The sequence below is a fragment of the Amblyomma americanum genome, chromosome 2 (genome assembly GCF_052857255.1).
Source record: "Amblyomma americanum isolate KBUSLIRL-KWMA chromosome 2, ASM5285725v1, whole genome shotgun sequence".
In the NCBI taxonomy this organism is placed as follows: domain Eukaryota; kingdom Metazoa; phylum Arthropoda; class Arachnida; order Ixodida; family Ixodidae; genus Amblyomma; species Amblyomma americanum.
The window spans coordinates 70,571,559-70,592,859 of NC_135498.1; the positions used below are offsets into that span (position 1 = coordinate 70,571,559).

Consider the following 21,301-nt stretch of genomic DNA (forward strand, 5'->3'; position numbering starts at 1 on the left):
AGGCGACAAATCACGACGAAATTATTTCTCAGAAATGTTCTTATGATAAATATACTAGGATTATAATGAACCAGCGAAATAAGGCCTAATTGCATATTCATGAATTTAATGAGCTGTGCCGTATATTTTAAACTTTGCACATAATCGCGCATTGCTGTTCACATAATTATGAATATTTTTGCTTAATTCTCTGTTCAACATATTAATATTCCTTAGGCCTCATCATTAGATATGAGCAGATTATGTTTGGTGTTCAACATCGGCTTTTTCTCTGACTTTTTTTATTCCCCACCCGCCCTGCGTTACGCAACAAGAAAGCCAGATTGTGCGTTTACAACGCCTTTTTAGAGTAGAAGAAGACTGCGCCGACAGGAGGCTCTAAGAGATCGCTATATATAGCGGCCATTTCTTTAAAACACTCAGAGCTGCGATTCTGCGATCCAGTTGCAAAATGGTACAGATAAATAAAAAACTGATTTTGCTTGCTGTGGCACTTTTCTGCGACCTTACGGAGTAAGTAACTTTTTTTAACCCTTGTCTATAGAGCGATCATTAAAAATATAGTATTTTAAACACAGTCCACGAAGTACCTTTGTTTACTTATTTATTACATACCTGTGTAAGGTTTTCTGCGCAACACTAACCATGTTGTAGCGACCGGGCAAACCAACCCAGAGTGTTTATTGCAGCACGCAAATAAGCTGCTGCTAATTCTACATCTCAACTTTTGAATGTTGTACATAATGGAATGAATGTGCAGAGCGACGTATAGAACATGTAATTATAAATCTCACTTCATTATATCCTATGAATTAGTTCTTTCAGCACCCAATGAAAAGCCTCCAAAAACAGGTCGCATGCGTTGTATGGCAGCTATTGTATTGCATTAGAGTCACTGAAAGCACGGATGTTGCAGTGCCACTTAGCTTTTTCCTCGCACTGCCGCGCATAGAAGTAATATTTCTCTCGCGGCGTAATCTTGCCAAAACGGCGGGCACCAACAATTGGAGGGAATTCTCTAAGAGGTGCACTGTTTTCCAAGCATCCGCGTTGCCTTGCGTTACGTAAGTGGCACAGGATGCTTCATAAGAAATTAGCGAAAATCAATTTTTCTTTATTCCTCTTAATTTCCTTTGTTCATCTTCGCCACCTAATCGAACCTGGCTGTGTTTCTACCTGTGTGCCTGCGTTTTGAGATATCACGCTTAATAACGACGTTGCGATTGCATATATATGCGCACAAAAAGGTGATTGTTGTGTTGGAAACGTTAAAATACAGCAGCCACACTCCTTCTAATTTGCGGTGGTACGGAGAGGAGTAATGCGGTACTGTTAAAACATCTTCAATTGCAATGGCTTGAATGTAGGCTAGCCGTGCGTGGGGCCATGACACAGTTTAATCCAGGAGCTCCGATTGAAGATCACGGGAGGAGTTGTAGTAGAGAACACTACCGTATTCACATAGCCCCAAAGGAAACCACCGTGCGTCACGCCGGCCTATTAGGATAAGCTCGTTACGTGGAGGCAGATTGTGTCAATCAGTCTGTCTAGATGGGGTATACTGACAAAGTGGGAAGGTGAACAGTACGTTGACTGAGAATTGTGAGACTATGTCCGTAAGGTTGGGAGTGGCTCTGGAGAAGGAGCAGGAGCCATGGGTAAACAGGGCGCGAGGAAACAGGAGAGGCGGAAGGGGTTGGTCTATATATTTCATAATATTTCCACACTGCTCACATTCTGCGAGCGTCGCCATGCGGCCGAGCGGCACTACTGGGCTCGTGTGGGAGCGAAGAAGAGGACGTTCCCGTTCGAACGCGCGCTGCTGGGTTTCTGGCCTTCGGATTAAAAAAGCCCTTTTTCGTGCCACCCTACGTTTGTCGGCGACATTTTGGTGGAGGTGCTGGGTATCGTTCCATGAACGCTCACCCCGAGGGCAACTCTGACGCTGATCAGCGACGCTTGGACACAACACCCGTCCACAAAGCGAGCCGCCGCCTGCGAGGCCTGCAACCTGAGTGTCAGCCACTGACGAGGCCGGTGCGTACTATGACGTCTACTACAGGCAGTCAGACAGGCCAGCCTTCCGGCACTGTCCCGCCCGTTGTAGTTCTCACCCCTCGCTCACCACCATCCTTCCACGGCGATCGGTTTGAGGACGTCGAGGACTGGTTGTCCAGCTTTGACCGTGTGGCCACTTTTAACCAGTGGGACGACGACCGAAAACTACGAAACGTCTATTTCTCGTTCCAAGACTCTGCGAAGACATGGTTCGAGAACCATGAGGCATCCTTTACGAACTGGGAAGCGTTCCGCCGTCAGTTGCTGGCTACCTTCAGCACAAACGCACTCAAAGAAAATGCCGAACTCGCCCTTCGCACCAGGTCACAGCAGGCGAACGAAAGCGTCGCTATGTTTATTGAAGACATGGCACGTCTTTTCAATCGGGCTGACCCTGCCATGCCAGAGGCTACCAAGGTGCGTCACCTCATGCGTGGTGTGAAGGAGCAGCTCTTCGCTGGCCTCATACGCGACCCACCAAGAACCGTCGCTGACTTTGCTAAAGAAACCACAGGCATGGAACGTTCCTTACAGGAACGCAGTGCGCAGTACGGTCGTCCGGGAAGTGTTGCGGCCAGCAACTATTGTGCGTCCCTGCCAGTCGCCAGGGACGAGGCTCTTCGGGAGCTTGTGCGGAGTGTAGTTCGCGAAGAACTGCGCAACCTCCGCTTAGATGCTCCACCTGCCAGTGTTGTAGCTGTAGCCGATGCCGTCCGCGAGGAAATTCGGCGAGCAGTCCAGCCACCACCGGCACCACAGCCGGAGCCGTACGCCAGCAGCTACAACGAAGCCCTACGGACATCGCAGCCGGAGCCGTACATCATGAGCTACAGTGAAGCTCTGCGGAGACCTGCGCCAGTTCCACATGCGTTCCGCCCTGCTGACGAACAAACGCAGGGGTACTTTCTCTCCGCCGAGCTGCGTGACCCGCGCCCTGTTCGAAAAGCTGACGTGTGGCGCACACCCAACAACCGGCCACTATGCTACCACTGCGGGGAGCCCGGTCATATCCTCCGCAACTGCCCCTACCGGCGGATGGGATTAAGAGGATTTCCACCGAGCGCACCTCGACCGCGCTATGGTGAGAGACCGCGAGACATTGAGCAGTACCTGGCCGATAATGTGCTGCCCTCAACGCCTCCACGACGCCAGTCTAGGTCGCCGTCTCCAAGACGAGTTCCTCCCCCCAGTCATGCACCATCATCTGGCCAATTCAGAGGCACGTCTCCCCGCCGGGAAAACTGAAGACGGCGTCCTCTGGGGGTAGGACCGCCGCTGCCGCAGACAGTGAACAGCCTCCATTCGACGATTTTATGCGACGACCCCACCCGCCGACCTTAAAGACGATCCAACCGCCGACCTCACCGACGACCTCAGCGACGACCCCATCGACGACGGCACCAAAAACCTCGCCGACAAATTGTCAAACAATTGTTTCCGCCGCCGAAATTCTTGTTGCCGCCGATGGCTATGACGTATCTGCACTCGTCGATACCGGAGCCGACTTTTCTGTCATGAGTAGTAACCTAGCCGCAACCCTCAGAAAGGTTCTAACACCTTGGCATGGGCCGCAGATACGCACAGCTGGTTGCCATGTGGTAAGGCCGGTTTGCGTCTGCACCAGCCGTATAAAGATCCGCGGTGCAACTTTCACTGACTCCTTCGCCGTGCTACGAGAGTGCTCTAAAGAACTGATTCTCGGCATGGACTTCCTTAAAGAGTATGGGGCGGTCATCAACCTGCACGAGCAATTGGTATCGTTTTCGACACAGCGAGCCGTTGATACCAACCCCGAGCCGCACAGAGCACCATTACGCATCTCTGATGACCACACAACGATACCGCCGAGAGCAAGCAAGTTTGTCACAGTCCAGTGTAATACCAGCTCCGGTACTCGGGGCATTACCGAAGCGAATATGTCGCTGCTACTGTCTCGGCAAGTTTGCGTTGCTCGCGCCCTTGTCGACCTTGTTCACGCGCGTACCACGCTCTTAGTGACCAACTTTAGTTGTGAACCCCAACATTTGACGAAAAACACGGTGATTGCGCATTTGAAGAACTTGGCGAGCATGCTGGCCAATGTGCCTTATCAACAACGGCCCCCGAAATAGCTGAACAGGACACTGCAACAGCCATTGGGACCGACGTGAACCCTGACCTTCTGACCAATCAGAAACGCCGCGTGGAAAGCCTTATTGACTCTTTCCGCGACTGTTTTGCATCAACATCCAAGGTTCGCCAGACGCCAATAACTAAGCACCGTATTATCGTCGACAGTGACCAGAGACCGCTATGTCAGCGTCCTTATCGTGTTTCGTCGAAGGAGCGCGATGCTATCCGCCGCCAAGTTGCCGAAATGCTCCACGACGACGTCACACAACCATCGACGAGCCCCTGGGCGTCACCTGTTGTTCTCATCGCAAAGAAGGACGGCAGCCTACTGTTCTGTGTAGATTATAGACGTCTCAATAACGTTACCAAAAAAGATGTCTATCCACTGCCGCGCATTGATGGCTCATTAGACCACCTCCGCCATGCTACCTACTTTTCGTCACTCGACCTTCGTAGCGGTTATTGGAATATCGAGGTCGACGAACGTGACCGAGACAAGACCGCCTTCGTTACTCCTGACGGACTGTACGAATTTAAGGTGCTTCCTTTCGGCTTGTGTTCAGCCCCTGCGACGTTCCAACGTATGATGGACACCGTACTAACTGACCTGAAGTGGCAGTCCTGCCTTGTCTATCTCGACGACGTCGTGATTTTCTCCGACACGTTCTTGGAGCACCTGAAACGTTTGCGTGCCGTCTTCGAAGCAATTCGTTATGCGGCTCTGTCTCTCAAACCTGAAAAGTGCCACTTCGCATTTCGGGAGCTCAAGTTTCTTGGCCACATTGTGAGCGCTCAGGGCGTTAGCCCCCACCCAGAAAAGACCGCCGCCGTTGCTGCATTTCCCCAGCCAACAGATAAACGAAGCTTGCGGCGTTTCCTGGGGCTTTGCGCCTATTATCGGAGGTTCGTTCAAAACTTCTCCAAGCTCGCAGAGCCGCTGACTCGCCTGACAAAAGACTCCGAACCCTTTTTCTGGGGCCAAGATCAGGAAAAAGCTTTAATAGAGCTTAAGGCCCGCCTCCAATCTACGCCTATCCTTGCCCACTTCGACGAGCAGGCCGACACGGAACTGCACACAGATGCCAGCAATGTGGGCCTAGGTGCGGTGATTGTGCAGTGGCAAGACGGTGTGGAGCGTGATCGCATACGCAAGTCGCACTTTGTCCCGTTCCGAAGTGAATTATTCCACAACGGAAAAGGAGTGCCTCGCTGTTGTGTGGGCAATCACAAAATTTCGTCTATACCTGTACGGCCGCCCGTTTCGAGTCGTCAGCGATCATCACTCCTTGTGCTGGCTTGCGAACCTCAAAGATCCATCGGGGTGGGGCGACTTTACACGGTGGAGCCTTCGGTTGCAAGAGTTCGACGTCACCATCGTTTATAAGTCGGGTCGGCAACATAGCGATGCAGACTGTCTCTCCCGAGCTCCTCTTCAGTGCCCACCAGATGAGTCCGACGACGATTCTGCTTTCCTCGGCGCTGTCACCACATCCGACCTTGCCCACCACCAGAGGGCCGACTGCGAACTGCTGCCTCTAATCGAGTACCTCGAAGGAACCGCTCCGCCTCCGCCCAGACTCTTCTCGCGCGGACTTTCGTCGTTTTGCTTAATAGATGGAGTCCTCTACAAAAAAAACTACGGTCCGACCGACACTGCCTATCTCCTCGTTGTCCCAACCGTGCTTCGTAAGGGAGTTCTCGCTGCATGCCACGACGCCCTTTCTTCTGGCCACCTCGGTTTTTCCACATTGGGACGCCTCCGCCACAAGTACTACTGGCCACGGCTTGCTGCGGTCGTCCAACGCTACATTCGAACCTGCCGTGAGTGTTAACGGCGGAAGGTACCACCGACAAAACCGGTCGGCATTCTCAAGCCAATTGATCCACCGCAAATTCCATTCCAACAAGTCGGCATGGACTTACTGGGCCCATTCCCGGTGTCTTCCATGGGAAACCGGTATATTGTTGTTGCCACGGACTACCTAAGCCGCTATTGTGAAACCAAGGCTCTTCCCCGTGGCACCGCGGCTGAAATTGCACAGTTCTTTGTTCACCACATCGTGCTTCGCCACGGCGCCCCCGTGGTTGTATTAACTGACCGGGGAACCGCGTTTACGTCGGCTCTTACACACGAGGTCCTCCGTCTTAGTGGCACCAGTCATAGAAAAACGACTGCTTACCATCCTCAAACGAATGGACTTACTGAGAGGCTGAACAAGACCATCAAAGATATGATGTCTATGTATGTCGACGCTGACCATCGCAACTGGGACGAAATACTTCCCTACATCACGTTTACAACACCGCCCTCCAAGAAACGACGCGCTTCACCCCCTTCCGTTTGGTGTATGGCCGAGATGCCCTGACCATGCTTGACGCCATGCTGCTCCCGGATTGTACCCCCTCGTCTGTCCCAGGCGCTGACCAATTCGTTCGCGATGCAGAAGCCGCTCGCCACCTTGCTCGACAACGCATTCGCCACCAGCAGACAACTGACGCCCGGCGTTAGAACCTCCGCCACAGGGAGGTGATTTACCAACCCGGCGAGCACGTCTGGGTATGGAGCCCTATACGTGTACGCGGTCGCTCTGAAAAGCTTCTGCGGCGCTACTTCGGCCCCTACGAGGTGCTACGTCAACTCAGCGATGAGAACTATGAAGTGTACCCGCAAGGAGTTGTCCGGTCTTCTCGCCCGCCAAAGTCCGAAGTCGTCCACGTGTCCCGCATGAAACCGTATTACGCCCGTTAGCCCCTCCCGGAGTTCACATTCAGTGCGGCCACCACACGCCATCGCACTTTCGGTGTCTCCACACTCTTTATCCCCCTTGCCGGAGGCATCGAGGCGATGCCTCTTGAAAGGAGGGTGGCAATGCCACACTGCTCACATTCTGCGAGCGCCGCCATGCGGCCGAGCGGCATTACTGGGCTCGTGTGGGAGCGAAGAAGAGGACGCTCCCGTTCGAACGCGCGCTGCTGGGTTTCTGGCCTTCGGATTAAAAAAGCCCTTTTTCGTGCCGCCCTACGTTTGTCGGCGACCATATGGTTGATCTCCAGTAAAGGAGAGCCGTAGAGGGTGAGCGCGGTCAGAATGTGTCAATTGGTTGTGGGAAGAGATGTTAGCGATAAAGGAGGATGCAGGTTGGTTAGCTTCAGTATCTGAGGATCGCTAAAAAGGCTTCCGAAACGCTTCAACGGTGCTCAGTTACCGTAGGCGACCGGGTAAAAGGATCCATGCCAGTGCGACCTCGCGCATGATGATGACGAGGGTCAGACTATAGTAGAGGTGAAATATCCAGTTACAAAAAGCTTTTGTTAATTTTTAGAGCGCAAGTCTTAGGAGCTCGTTCCTGCATTCCGCGTCGTACTCGTCGGTAGCGTTATAGGCGTAACGCGCCACCTGCCCACCTTGTCAGGTGGCGTGTCAGGAACTGCGCTCAAATTTGGCGTTACCTAATAGAGAAATTGTCGGTCATTATTTCTTGTCGGTCTCAAATGTCCTTATTCACTTTTAGAACTTAATAGTGAGCGCCTTGTGCGCAGTTTATATGAGACAGAGTTATATTCTGATTTGATTTCCCTTGATTCGATTTTAGGGGGTTTAACGTTCAACAGCTACTCAGGCTATGAGGGACGCCGCAGTGAAGGGCGTCGGAAATTACTACCACCTGGGGTTTTTTGAGCCTCCACTGAAATCGCACAGCAAACGGGCCTCTAGAATTTCCTCTCCATCGAAATTCGACCTCCGCGGCAGGGATCGAACCCGCGTATAACAGTTCAGAAGCCGAGTCCCATAGTCACTGAGCCACCGCGGCAGTATTGAGTTATATTCTACTTGTGTGATATAAACTCGAATGAGTCCAAAAACGTCTCATCGGCCCCTAAGGAATAGCCTTTGACGAAAGTGATAGTCAAACTGAAATGTACTTAACGTTAGTGTTGCAGAGGAAACTACCTCTGCAGGTACCAACAGCAAAACTCCTATTTGAAGTAAAATTATTATTAAGCAAGAGTGCTGTGAGAAGAAAGGGATGAAATGCCTTCAATATGCGCAGGCATCTATCGACGACATACAGGTAGGGCATCGACATGGTGTACAAGAGGCGCATGTCTCGTATCAAGGTGCCTCTGCGCTTGTGCACCTGTAAGAAAATAAATTTCAAGTTTCAATACAGCTGAACGAGACTTGATTATTCACTTGAAGAGATCCGATGAATAGTCAGTGTATGCCAATCAAAGTTCAACCACAGGAAAAAGGCTTAAAAACGTAACAACGAAAATATGACCTCTGCCCAGAATAGGACTTGGCAACACTTGCACTTTAATTGTCCATCACCACCACCTTATAACTCCACCCAAAAGCTTCTCAGTACCCAGCAATTCTGAAAAAAAAAAATCATTTTTGAGCGGGACACCGTTTATGAGCGCAATGTTTCATATAATGCAAGTTTTCACTATAACAAGCAATATATCAGCAGATCAGCCGACGGCAGCCTTGAATTTTTTCTATTCTCGTTTTTGCTATCTTCAGGACGTTCCACATTGGCTTTCTGTGGGAGTTTTAACTCTTCGATGCAATCGGTGGAACCACTTTAAAAGAAATATTATGCAACATATCAGAATAATGGATCAATACCTTCAATATTTCCATAACAGCGTATTACAATTTTCCAATTCAAAATTTGTGCCCCAGAAAGCTGGACTTGCACCAGTATAAGTTGCAGGTTACCCTTGCCTACGCGTAAATATCCAGTCATGGCAACCTGGTGGTCGCAATGTTGGAGCAAAAATGAGTAGAAGGTTCTAAGGCGTCTATACTCAAGGCGAAGGTTAAGCGTCCTCCCAATTTTTTTTTACCTCAAGCAAGAAGCCACCACACTGCTTTTCAGCATTGGTATGCTAGAGTGCGGAAAAATGTCGCTGAATTTTAATGCGAAAACCTTACTAGCCCCAATAGACGAAATTCCGTCGGCGACAGTCGTTCAGGCGTTGCGATGGTCCTAAAAAGATGGCGTCGCAACAGGCATCGTCTAGCCATCCCAATCGGCGAGAGCGACGAAGGCGTGCTCAACAGATGCATGGAGTAGCCCTCCTCCCCCTCCTTTTTTTTCCTCTGTATAACTGGCCGACATATATGCTGCGCCAGTTTTCTCGATTTATCAAAACTGTCGCGGAAGCGTTCATCGTAGAGAGTTCTTGGTGCTGCTATACGATGTCTCGTCGCACATAGCATAAGTCTCTTGGTTAAGTTGTAGACTTTCTCACGACCGGGACCCAAGCTGATGGCATATGTACCTTTAATGGTATGCCTTTCGCAGACTTGCATATCACAGCTGTGACGCAACCGTTCGTGATTCAATTGTCCCCGGAGGTGCCACGAATTTTCGTTCCTCGTACGATTCAGCTGCTGGGGAAGTTGTAGGATAGCTCGCGACAGCGATTCCAACCGACGGCACATAAAAACTGAGGATGAGATCCCACTTCAAGTGGGATCTTCATCCCACTTGACACGGCGCATGCGCACAGATGTTGCAGCTCAATTTCGCCGGCGCCCCGCGCCGCCAGCAGCAGCAGAAGCTGCTGCGCACCACGTGGCTGGTCACGCGCCGCTGCTATGGCCACGTGTCATAGCCACGCTGAAGGCTCGAAATGCTGCCGTAATGTAGAAAAACAGTTGGCCCGCCTGCTACCAAGTTCACGTGAACTTTTGAAGTCATCACAACCTGCCACCGTGGCAGGTGGTAACCTGCCTACCGAACTGCGGGCTACCTGCCCCCCGTGGCACGAGGAAATGAAATTTATTCAGCAAACTCAATGCAGTTGGCACCTGCCCAGAATCACTCTGCGCATGAGCCTTACGGGAGGACTGGAATAGCACCCTGGGGCTCACGAGACATAGCGGTGGCTTTGATTGAAACGGCCACCTGCCGGGGCAGTGGCGCATTGATTAACCAGAGGACGACTTTATCAGCCGTTGTATTTGCACTCCCCTTGATGTATGAATAGAAAGAAAGAAGAATTATGCATAAAAGGCATGTCGGCATATATGGGCAAGTGGTATTCGTCAAGGCGGAGCTTAAATGTCCCCTCTAGCTTTTCCCTGACTAAGCGAAGTTTTCAACTGGAAAATATGAGTTCAAAGCCCAGACAAGAGCTTAAACAAAAAATTAAATATTTGAGGTGCTACTCCGTGAAGGTCAAAGGACATACGTCGTTAATCATAAATAAGTTGAATTACGATATGCTAGCGGGTACACTAATTTTGTTTAACATACGGTCTTTACATATCAGTAAACAGAGTATTCAGGAAAACGGTACTTTTTTCTAGGAGGAATGGTGAGATGGGTAGCTCCCAGAGGTGAAGGAGTCTGGCTTTCTGCTTATGCACGATGCTTGAAAAATCATAAGAAGCTTCATCCTCCTGTTTGCCCAGGCCGCCTGATAAAGCTTGTGCTTATCTTAACTGTATCGTAGCAAGTAGAAGTGCCTACAGTTATTCTGGGCCTCCTGTGAGGTGAACGCAGCACACGCTTGAACGATGTCCGTTGGTATGCATCATCGAAGGGTAACCAATAAAAGGTTGCCTGCTCTCCTGGTATTTTACGCAGGTGGCGATCTACAAGATTTGTCCTTTTGTTGTGCAGCAAGGTTAATCTTTTTCGGCATGAGCAACCGTCACTCTTATTGATCGACGGATCGCGCGCAGCGATTGCAATTTGGGCAAGAGAGCGAGAGCATGATTGCTTTGGAGTTTAACGCAGTGTTGGCAAGCCATTTTTTCTCGAAAGGAAGGAAACAAAGGCGGCAATGGAGGTAGCAAGGTATGCACTTGCAGATCGTTGGAATCACATTAGCTGGGTCTCTCACTTTTGCTTTGTTTCATCATTAGTCACACCATTTTAGATAACAAATGTGCAGTTTTCTGAAAATTTCAAAAACAAACACAGAAGCGGCGGAGCGTTATCGTGAACCTTCGCAAAGAACGTTGTGGTGTCTGCTTGCCACAAACCCGATTATTCGCATGGTAAGTTCGCAGGATAATGATAATGCAGTTTTTTGGTGACTAGAAGTGATGCGCGATGTTACGTGTTGAGAGCGCAAAACTACATGCCAGATATTTAGTTTTGCTTCTAATCACATGGAACATATAGCTAACATAGCCATACATTGTATTATAGGGGAGACTTCCACGGAATATTTTCGCTCCAACTACTCGCTATTGTTTTGTTTATTTTCAGGTCCGGACTTCCACCAGACTCCAGTCCACCAATAGGCGCCTCAAATTTGGGGGGCCACCGGTAATTCATACATAGCGACTCGAATTTCTTCATTTTTGACGTTTGGGCTTCTAAAAGAGTGCTCTGAGTGTGATGAATAACCACTCCTATTTCCATAGACGCGAAAGGGCTCACAATCTTCTTCAGCCAGGCTCTGCGTCTTCACTGAGCCATGAGATAGGTGAAAGAGGAGGCGGTAAAAGGAGGGAGATAGAAAGTACCACCAAATTGAAAGGCTGCCAGAAAATGTGACCACCTGGAGTTCCAGCGTTCTTTAACCCCGTGAAGGGCACCGGGCCTTTCCCAAATAGGTTCAATAGAAATGGGGCCGCCCAGGACGGGACGCGATCCCGTGGCCTTGTGCTCTGTAATACAACGCTACAAAGATTGATGCATGGAAGCTGGTCAGCTGTGTAACAGAATTTCTCGCACGGTCTTGCTTTGAATCCCTGTAATGTCTTGATTGCTAACTTCTACTCTTCCCTTCAATCACTAGATATATTGTTTAAATGTGCAGTGGGAAAGAAGTTACCCTGCAAAAGCACGAATATTTGTCAAAATGATTGCCTCTTCGACAAAATATGCATAAATAGTTTTTGACATGACAGTGGACATAAGTCACAAGGTGCCCGCGCAAGAAGATAAAATGGCTTTCGTTTTTTATATTTAATGAGTGGTGAAGTTACAATGTCCTTGTCACATGAGGCTATTTGAACAAACTTGGATTAGGACGCGTTAAAAAATGTATGCCAAATCGAAAGAAAGCCTTAAAACAACAGAAACCGCGTAACACGCGGAACGGAAACAAGTGCCGAAAGTGGAGGATTGTGAATAATGAAGTAAAGTGGTCCAGTGGTCTTGAGTACATGCAGAATGTATCAAGAAGCCTTAGAAAAGAGTTCTAATTGCTCTAAGTTGTTCCCCAAAAAAACTGTGCAACGGGAAAAGTATCCCTTCGATTCGACTGTATTAGTGTTACGAATATTAGCTGATCTCAGCCTCAATGTATTCAAAATTTGTAAACGTGCATGAAACACCACAAACAACATAACACATCGTAAAAACTGCTGGGCCCGGTCGAATTCTTTTACAAAAATTTTATTGCGCGTGGCAAAGACAGTCACAACAAAAACAAAACGATGAGTACCTGTGCCGGCGAAGTTTGAAAAGAACATCAATAAGCAGACATGAGATATCTTTGAAGCATTGCTTTCTTCAAAAAGCAGAGATCGGTTGTCTGAAAGAAGGCAATATTAAGAACACTGGCGCCCGTTAATGCAGCTGCAAATTCTCCAGGCTCATGATTAACCAGCTCGGAGCATCCGTCGCGGCGCTCAGCTGCCGTCGGTCTCAGCCACGTATTTCGCTTCCCGCAGTTGTCAAAGATATTATATGACTTCGTTAACGTGTAAGAAGGTATCATAGAAATGCGAAACAATGAGCAGCTGTCAGATCCTACTCCAGGTTACCTGGGTTACACTGCTTGTCTCGCCAGCTCTGTCTGTTTTTGGCTTTGGTTCTCTCTCCTTGTCTTCGATGGGAATCCAGACGAGTTGCTGAAACTCGTTTGCCCGTTATAGGCAAGAGGCTTCTGCAAGCTTGGGTTTGTCAGCTATGTTCGGGGGCATTGCGGCGAGCGTTATGTTCGGAGTTTGTTATAAGGTGACATATAAATGGGCTCATCCTTTGTTTTCTGCTCTACACTGGTGTCATAGACGAAGGAAAAAAGAGTCAGAACAACGCACCAGGCCGCGTTCTTCAGCACCGTGTGCATGACAAAGATGTCAGCAATAATATTGCTTAAGAGCTTGTTCATGCTTTTCATGAGCGGGCATTACTCAGTTGTCACCGGTTGGCTTGCGTGAGTATGCTACACAATGGCTTGCGTTTGCTACTACGTGAACGTTGCTCCCCTGTCCACGACCTACACGCATTCTGGGCGCTGTTCTGTGCAGGATATATTCAGCGAACAATTTCGCGGGTTCTGCTGCAGTACCATTGGGCAATGTTCTTTCATTCTTTCAGAGCAATGGCTGAGCTAGTGAATCGCCACAATGGCTTATTTATGGCGTGATGTCGACCCTGCGGAAAGACATGATTTGTTGTAAAGAGATTGTGGACAACAGTACACTGTTCAGAAACCGTGCTGGCTTCTTGGGTGGCGTATCAGATTAGATAAAGTGCCAGCTGGTGTTGACTTTATGCGATATAAGACCAAATGGTCGTGAGCTGCAGCATCTCTGCTGAATTTCCTCAGCGCCTGGCAGTCGTTTTTACAGAGAAAGGTGAAAAACTTCCCAGCAGCTGGTTGTCAGACATATGAACGATTATTTCAGGTGCTAAGCTTGGTTCAGGTGTACATCGCCCTTCAAACATATTGAAGACTGGCGGCGCCGGAAGCTAGCTTGGGGTGGGAAACTGTCTACTTCGAGGCATATAATGGGGGTTCGTAGCAATTGTCTAGGCTTTTCATGCGCTAAAGTGCTGGCGTTGGAAAGAGAGGAAAAAGCGCTACGTTTTAGACAAGGACATGAGGAAAAACTACAAACGCGATGACTTCAACTGATTCCTTAAATAGAAAGGAAGCAGCACAGAGACAGACAGAAGGGGGAGGGGTCAGGAAACCTTAGGAACAACGACATCAGGAACAACGAAAGCATCAAACGCAATCAGGAGGCACTGCTCAATCACCAGGGCACAAACAGGCCACTAGGCTACACATGCCCCCGCAAAAACGAAAATTCTTCCATTTCCTTATCATCCAAAGAATTTTCGTTTTTGCGGAGGCATGTGTAGCCCAGGGGCCTGTTTGTGCCCTGGTGATTGAGCAGTGCCTCCTGATTGCGTTTGATGCTTTCGTTGTTCATTTGATTAGCGATCTCAGTTTTGTTTCGGTTCTGTCATGGTTTGAGATGTTTTCCTACGCTTTGGATTTCATTCACCCCCCTTTTTTGAAACCGTTGTTGTCTTAAACTGTTGTCCCGTCTTTCATCTTTTTGTTTTTTTAAATGACTCGGTGCCTATTTTCACTGGTTTTGTGACGTAGCTTGTTGAGCTGATTCATGGTTTTTTTGTTTTTTTTTTTGTTTTTTACCTTTTTGACCTGGTGCCTTTTTTCACTGTTTTTTTTTTGACGATGACCGATGTGGTTGTTTTTGTTTCCCGTTTTGTTTGCTTTCAAAAGGGGGAGTGCTTCGTCTCTTGGTTTGGTGTCAGCACCTGCGCTTGTAAGCTGTTCGAGCTTCAGTGGTATCAGATGGCTACAGTGGTGTGGTTTTGTTATGAATTTTCTTACTTTGCAGAACGCGTATTTCTCAAGTGTGCACTGTCGCTAAGCGTTCCTTTGCTTTTTGTTTTCATAGAAAGGGCCGGCCCGGTATAAGATTATCTTGTAAGCGGTTGGTTCTTGTGTGGTCTGTTTATCGCCAGGGCAGATTGTCACGTGCCATATTGATCAGATTTGAAGTGCGTTGGGGATCGCTATATATATTTGCCTTGTATTCCTTCCTTTAGTAAATTTGTAAGTCTGCGTTAGTGTGTGTCTGCCTCCCTTTCGTCCGTGTTCTTGTTGCGCAGTTCGTCTTTTTTGCATTATGATCAACCAACTAGCCCGACAAGTCCTGTTGAAACATCTTTTTAGAGCCAGGATGAACGATATTATTCTAAGCATATTTATTAAAGACGAAGTGTCAACCGAATAGAGCAGAGACGGGACAGAGAGATCAGACAGAAACAATGCGCTGGCTAGCAACCTAATGTTCATTAACGTTCCGAGGCACACGTATATATGCTTTAGTAAGGCTTTCTGACGGGCTAGTTGGCACGTGTTGCATGTACGTGTGCGTGTTCCATGTTGCCAAATTGGCCTCTCAAATGCAGAAGCACCAAATTATATTTGCTCCTCGATGCCTCCATACTGCCAAAGGAAGCTTTGTTAGTGAAATCTCCGGTTTTCAGGGCATGCAGTCCAAACTTTGTCTATGCGTTTGTTCTTATGAACTTTGTGTAACTGCCGTTGTTAAAGACGCCTATGATCTACATACACTGGTGATCGGTCAGCCACCTTGTCCGAAAGCTTTACTTAGCGCTGCCTTTTCTTGTTACTAGTGAGTTCATTATTTTCTGCGGAATTCAAGTTAGCGCTGTTCTGTTCGTTGGAGGCTCCTCTCCGGCAGGCTGATATCGAGCATGCAGCATTCGGTCAATATAAAACGCCGCAAATTAGAACTCCTGAAATTTGACGATGAAAGAAAAAATTGGCGGCCATTTTGGCAGCCATTCAAAACAGCGATCCAGAAGATCTCGGGTCTATAACCAGCCGAGAAATTCAAATATTTCCCAACTGCACTGACAGGAGGAGCATTTGCCTCCACGTGGTTGCAGCCTGCGGCGGAGTGCTATCGGTTCAGGTTTATGGGTTTAAACGCGCGAAAGCGACTCAGGCTATGAGGTGTGCCGTAGTGAAGGGCTCCAAAGATTTCTACCACGTAGGTTGCAACAGTCACGGCATTGTGATCCTAAAGCAGTAGTTTTGGTGGTCAAGCCATCCTTATCCAGGATCATAAACAGGGCTTCATGGCTCCCGCACAGGTGTCATCGGTAGGCAACACCCGCCATCTGCTGTGCTAGTATGATGGTTCTCAAGCTCAGATACGAGCCGTAGGGTGCTGGACAAGAATCATACTGCTGAATTCTTCGTCCTTTAGTGCTCCGGGTGCTTCCGAACGACCGGAGTTTGCTGCACAACAGGATGGTGGGTTCGAAAGACGCAGAGAGCCCCAGCAACGGCAACACCTTAACCATCGACACCAGCTCCGAAACAGGAACAGAGCCAATGCATAAGAAAGAGCTAAGTGCACTTCTGGAATTAATTCGGTTCCAAGTTGAGAGCCGAGAAAACGCAGGCAGAGACCAACCCAACGAAACAACCGGTAAGCCCATGTCCCGTAATCAGGCACATGAACTGGAGAAGCACGCAGCATATCCTGGAAAGCATCGACACATCTTATCGGCAGCCTTGCATGACACAATGAAAGATGTGGAATGCTTTCTGCGCAAGTCGAAACAGGAAGCGACAGAAAATCACACCGCTGTAAGTTAACTGTCAGAGAACAAATGCATGTTACGGGAGCACGGCCGATGTTTTGAGGATGAGAAAGAGCATGCTACCTATCAGAAAATGTCGCGGTAGGAATGCCTCAACGATATGCGAGCCGAGCTTCACTCCCGACCACCAAGACGCTAAATCGCACGAAAGCTACAGGGCACAGACGACAGCACTCTTCCAGTCAGCCTGCAAGCAAAGGAGTATAATGCGACACCAGCTGTTCTGCTCCAAACTGTGACAGTATGTGCCGAGAGTCAGAAGAGGAGAAACCTGGCCAGAATTATATTTGACACTGGTAGCCAGCGCTCCATTATTGCCGAACAGGTATCAAAGGACCTGAACTGCAAGCTGCTCGGTACCGATATCTTTACAGCCGGTGTGTTTGGAGGTGACAAACTAGAACGTACTTTTCGAAGGGTGCAGTTCGCTTTGCGAAGCAGGCGAAACAACAGAAGGTACGAGATTGACGCTCTCGAAACTCCTACTATGTATGAACAGGATCTCTCAAGCCCAGACAAAATTCCCTTGGAAAAAAATGGCTGTGGTTTAGCTCGGGTTAAACCTGGAGTGAAGCGATAGCTACAGCTGGCCGAGTGGAACTCGCTCAATCGAATTGCAAAGTCAGTCTTTCGCCGCTCCGTTTCACTAGGTGTTCTTTAATCATCTTCGTCCCTGAACATCATTCCCTCTTTCCCCCTCTCCACTCCCCCTCCTTCGGTTTCGCCGGTGCTCCACGCCACCGGCAGCTTCTCCGCACCACGTGACCAACCACGTGACCAACAACGCACCACGTGACTAATACGTGGCCGCATGGCGTGACCGCCACACCATTGCAGCGCCGCCAAGCTGAAGGCTCGAAATGCTAGCGTAATGTAGCTTTCGCCATAAAATGGGATGATTGGCTGCAGTTAGAGGATATGACCGCAACGAGCTAGAACACCACACAACCGACTTTCTGACCGGAGCGGAAAATTACTGACGAGCGGTGACAGGCCAAATTCGTCGCCTGCAAGGCGTGTTCCGCGGGTCTGAGTCGCACACATGCGATCTTTCTGCGAGCCACAGTTGAGGAAAAATTCGCTGACCTCATGACGCGAGGCATTTCCGCCTCTCGACTGGTCTGCGCGCGGACTGGGTGGGCGGGACAGAGATGGTTGGCAGTGAGGCCCACAGAGTCACCCCAGGAAATGCACAGCGAGTTTTCGCACGGTGGTGTTGAAAACAGAGGACTGAGAGTGGAGGTGTTTGGCATCACAAAAAAGCCGGATAAACAGCTACTCGACTTGTCGAAGTTATGTTCAGCGTCAACGTTAAATTGAAGGGCAGCCTGGATTCTCCGATTCATCGATTACGTCTGCTCTGCGGAAAAGCGGTCGGGCCCCTTGAAAGCAGAAGAAATACAGAAGCAAAGAGCGCGTTGGTTGAAATAATAGCTGCGCTCCGCGTTTCTTGTTGGACTTCGTTGCGAAGCCAACAGAACTAAGGTCCCACCTAGCTCTCCTCAGCAGGAATTTTAATTTTTTATCGACCCAGACACAGTGCTGACCATTAAAGGGCGCCTTCGCTCTGCCAATACGGCACCTGATGTAAAGAACCCCCCCCCCCCCCCCGTACTGCCGAAGGATCGTAGGTATTCCACTCTACTGTCGACGTAGAGCGACAGATGCTGCATGTTGGAGCAAACGGCACTCTAGTACAACTACTCGAGAGCTACCGAGTCCTGCGCGGCAAAGAGCGGTGATAAAGGTGATGCGTGCTTTCGTCTCTTGTCAACGGTTCAGTGCTTCGCCGCTAAGTGCTCTGCCGGGACCGCCACGAGAAGACCGGACAACGCCATCGGACCTTTCGCAACCGCTATATGTAAAGAATAATGATCGCCCGTGTAAAGCTTACATTGCTCTGTTTACTTGGGCAGTCCCGTGAGCAGTGCACCGGAAGTTTGTCAATGGCATGTCGACAAGCACCTTTCTGCTCGAATTCCGAAGGTTTGTGTAGCGAAGGGGACTGTGCCATATCATACATTCGGACAACGCGCAGACCTTCAGGAGAGAAGCAAGATAACTAATCAATCTGTGGAGTACGATGCGGCACCCCGATGTCGTGTATCATTTTGCATGTGCTAGAGTGGCGCTTCGTTGTGGAGTGAACGCCATGTCAGGGTGGTTTCTGTCCAAGGAATGTGCGCTCGATGAAGGTGGCATTAAAAAAAAGTGATCGGAAAGAAATGCCTAGAAACTGAAAACTTAGCCATTATCCTTTGCGACGTTAAAGCCGTGGTGGATTCTCGGCTGTTCATTTATGTGTGCAACGAGGTGGAAGAGGGTAACACCCTAGTGACATCAAGCTTCCCCTCAGGAGGTGGCTAACGACTCCGCCGACGGCGGATGGCGAGCCGCGCGCTTCGACACCAGAGATTGTTCGCTTGTTTCGGCGCCAGAGGAGAAGGTTACAGAACCAATTCTTGGAGGCCTGAAGAGCGGTGTACCTCAGTGAGTGAACAGCAGCATACTCGACACACCTCAAAGCAGGTTCCTTTGTCTAAACTCGGAGACCTGGTGCTAATTGTAGAACCACTTCCCCGCCTGCTATGGAAGCTCGGGAGAGTGGAGAAGGTGTTCAAAGATAGGGACAATACGGTACTTTCTTGCGAGACCAGACTCTCACGTCGCGGTCTTCCGAAGACCCGCGGAGCTCGTTTACCCACTGGAGTTGACGGAGTTGTAGGGTGCGACCCCACGCATTCTGGCAAGGGGGGGGGGGGTTGTAACGGGAGGCGGTAGGCGCACCAGGCATTACTCCTTTACCTTGAGATAAGTGTGCGCCCAACGCCCCACACTTCCCCGCACAACGACCTCATAGGGATTGTATTCCTTTTCCAGAAAGTGGAGCCTCCTCCCTCGCCGAGTAAGGAGAAAGGAAAGGTCCAGTACTGTCACGAAGAGGGCTGGGACACGGGCTTAGGAGTGCTGCAACTTGCCGGGGTTGGGTATACAGCGTGCCGCTTTTCTGACCGATGAAATAAATCGTGGATTTTGTGCTGCATAAAAATAATGTGCGCGGGCAGTAACAGATAACGTCGATCGCATCGCTCAGTTACTTCAGCTACCTCCCTTGGCGAACTGACGATCTTAAGGGCCCGGATGTCGGCCAAGTAATGGTGTACGATCAGCTGATGGCTGCCAATGCGAACGTCTAAGATATCGATGGCGTCTCCTGTACATTGTTTTTCTAGCTTGAATCGTTGGGATTGCCTTTGGGGCCAGTCCACTCAGCAGAGTCTTCAAGTAATGTAAATATAGATGTTATGGTAGTATGAACGGTATGTCGGTACTCCTGCAAAAAGGCTTGCCAGCAGGACACGCTGCCGTCTGAGCGAAGCAGGTCCAATCTCGGAAGCCGCAAGCCGACATGGCTTTGTCGTGCGACGGTTTGTGCCCTGGGAGGATATTGAGGCTGCTGCCGTCCGCTATATAGTACCGAGTGTAGAAAGGTTGGCAACATGCACAGCTGGAGTGGCCACCTGAAGTATCTTGATGTAGCGGCAGTGTAGCACAAATCGGCATCAGAGGTGTTGTCTTCCTATTCGAAGGCTGCCACAAAGTAGATTATCACATCCACGTCGACCAGAATACCCTAAAACTTCTTATTAATGGAGCCTAAGCCGTCTTCGTTACAGTGAATGAGATAGTATGTCAGTTTCAGTTCGGCCACAGGGACACCACCCTGCACCCGAGTCAATGAGGTGGCTTGCTTCTTTGCGATGGTGCTAAATGCTCGTTGTCGGCCTCCTGGTGTGGTGTCGCCTACGGCTTTGGACCATGCTGGGAGCCGGAGCTCTCAAGCTGACACCGCAAAATTTGCCTTGCTTGTCTCCCGTGCTACCGAGGAGGCCATCGCTTTCGGGAGTTCCTCTATGAACACTTTTGGCTGCTGGATATTTCTTGGTGTGTTTTTATTCTCGGCCATGTGGTCTCTGCCAACGGAACGGTACTATCAGAGGCCAAACTAGAGAGCCCCCTCCTTTTTTTTGTAAACTTGCCTGTGACGCTATTTATGACTTGTCGATTATGCACCCCTCTTGTCCGGGTAAGTTCCACGGAGGAGTCTGGTTGTCTGGGTTTCAGCACAATGAAATATAGAGGAAATGTAATATACAGAGTGAGGATGTGTATTTCTTTCTCTCTCTGCCTAGAATCCTCTTCAGCATGCAATACAAACAGACCTTGCTTGAGCAGAAAATTCGCGTCTACAGCTTTATTGTCTGGCTTCCAATTTGGCACTGGGTCGCAGTTGTGTACCACTTTGCACGCGAGTTATCTGATTCCTTGTTCATTTCGATCTGCAGGTGCATGTTTTTACCTGTGATGTGTGATACGTGTGATAGAATTTGAAAGAATGCAGTGATTTTTCGCTAGAACGGGACCAAACCATTATTTTAGTGTGTACTGCTGCATTTATCGGTGTTCTCTTTTTCAGAGGCGGCGGACTTCCAAGGCTTTTTCATCTACCCCCTGCTATAACTTGTCCAGCAATAGTGAGTACATAGAATTTTTTTAGCTCCGGGAGGTAACCTTACGAGCTGCAATTGCTATATTCACTTAATCGCGGCCAGGGTGAGAGTGGGCCCCGCCAACGTATAACATTGCTAGCAATTGCGTCGCAATCAAAAATGCAAAAATATTTTGAATGAGGAACCTTTGCTGATAATAGTACGCTATGAAAGCGGGTGCTCATAAAGCCGTCATTGGAG

The 21,301-nt window shown here is 49.3% G+C and overlaps 1 protein-coding gene across 1 annotated transcript in view; it reads left to right on the top strand.

The window, feature by feature from the left end:
• The first annotated feature begins 357 nt into the window (after positions 1 to 357).
• Positions 358 to 21,301, top strand: part of LOC144118665 (uncharacterized) — a 28,307-nt gene continuing 7,363 nt past the window's right edge. Inside the window, exons 1-3 of the mRNA XM_077651533.1 lie at positions 358 to 513; positions 11,406 to 11,465; positions 21,028 to 21,085. Coding sequence (XP_077507659.1) covers positions 452 to 513; positions 11,406 to 11,465; positions 21,028 to 21,085 — 180 coding nt within the window. The 5' untranslated portion in view covers positions 358 to 451. The remainder of the gene's footprint in view (positions 514 to 11,405; positions 11,466 to 21,027; positions 21,086 to 21,301) is intronic.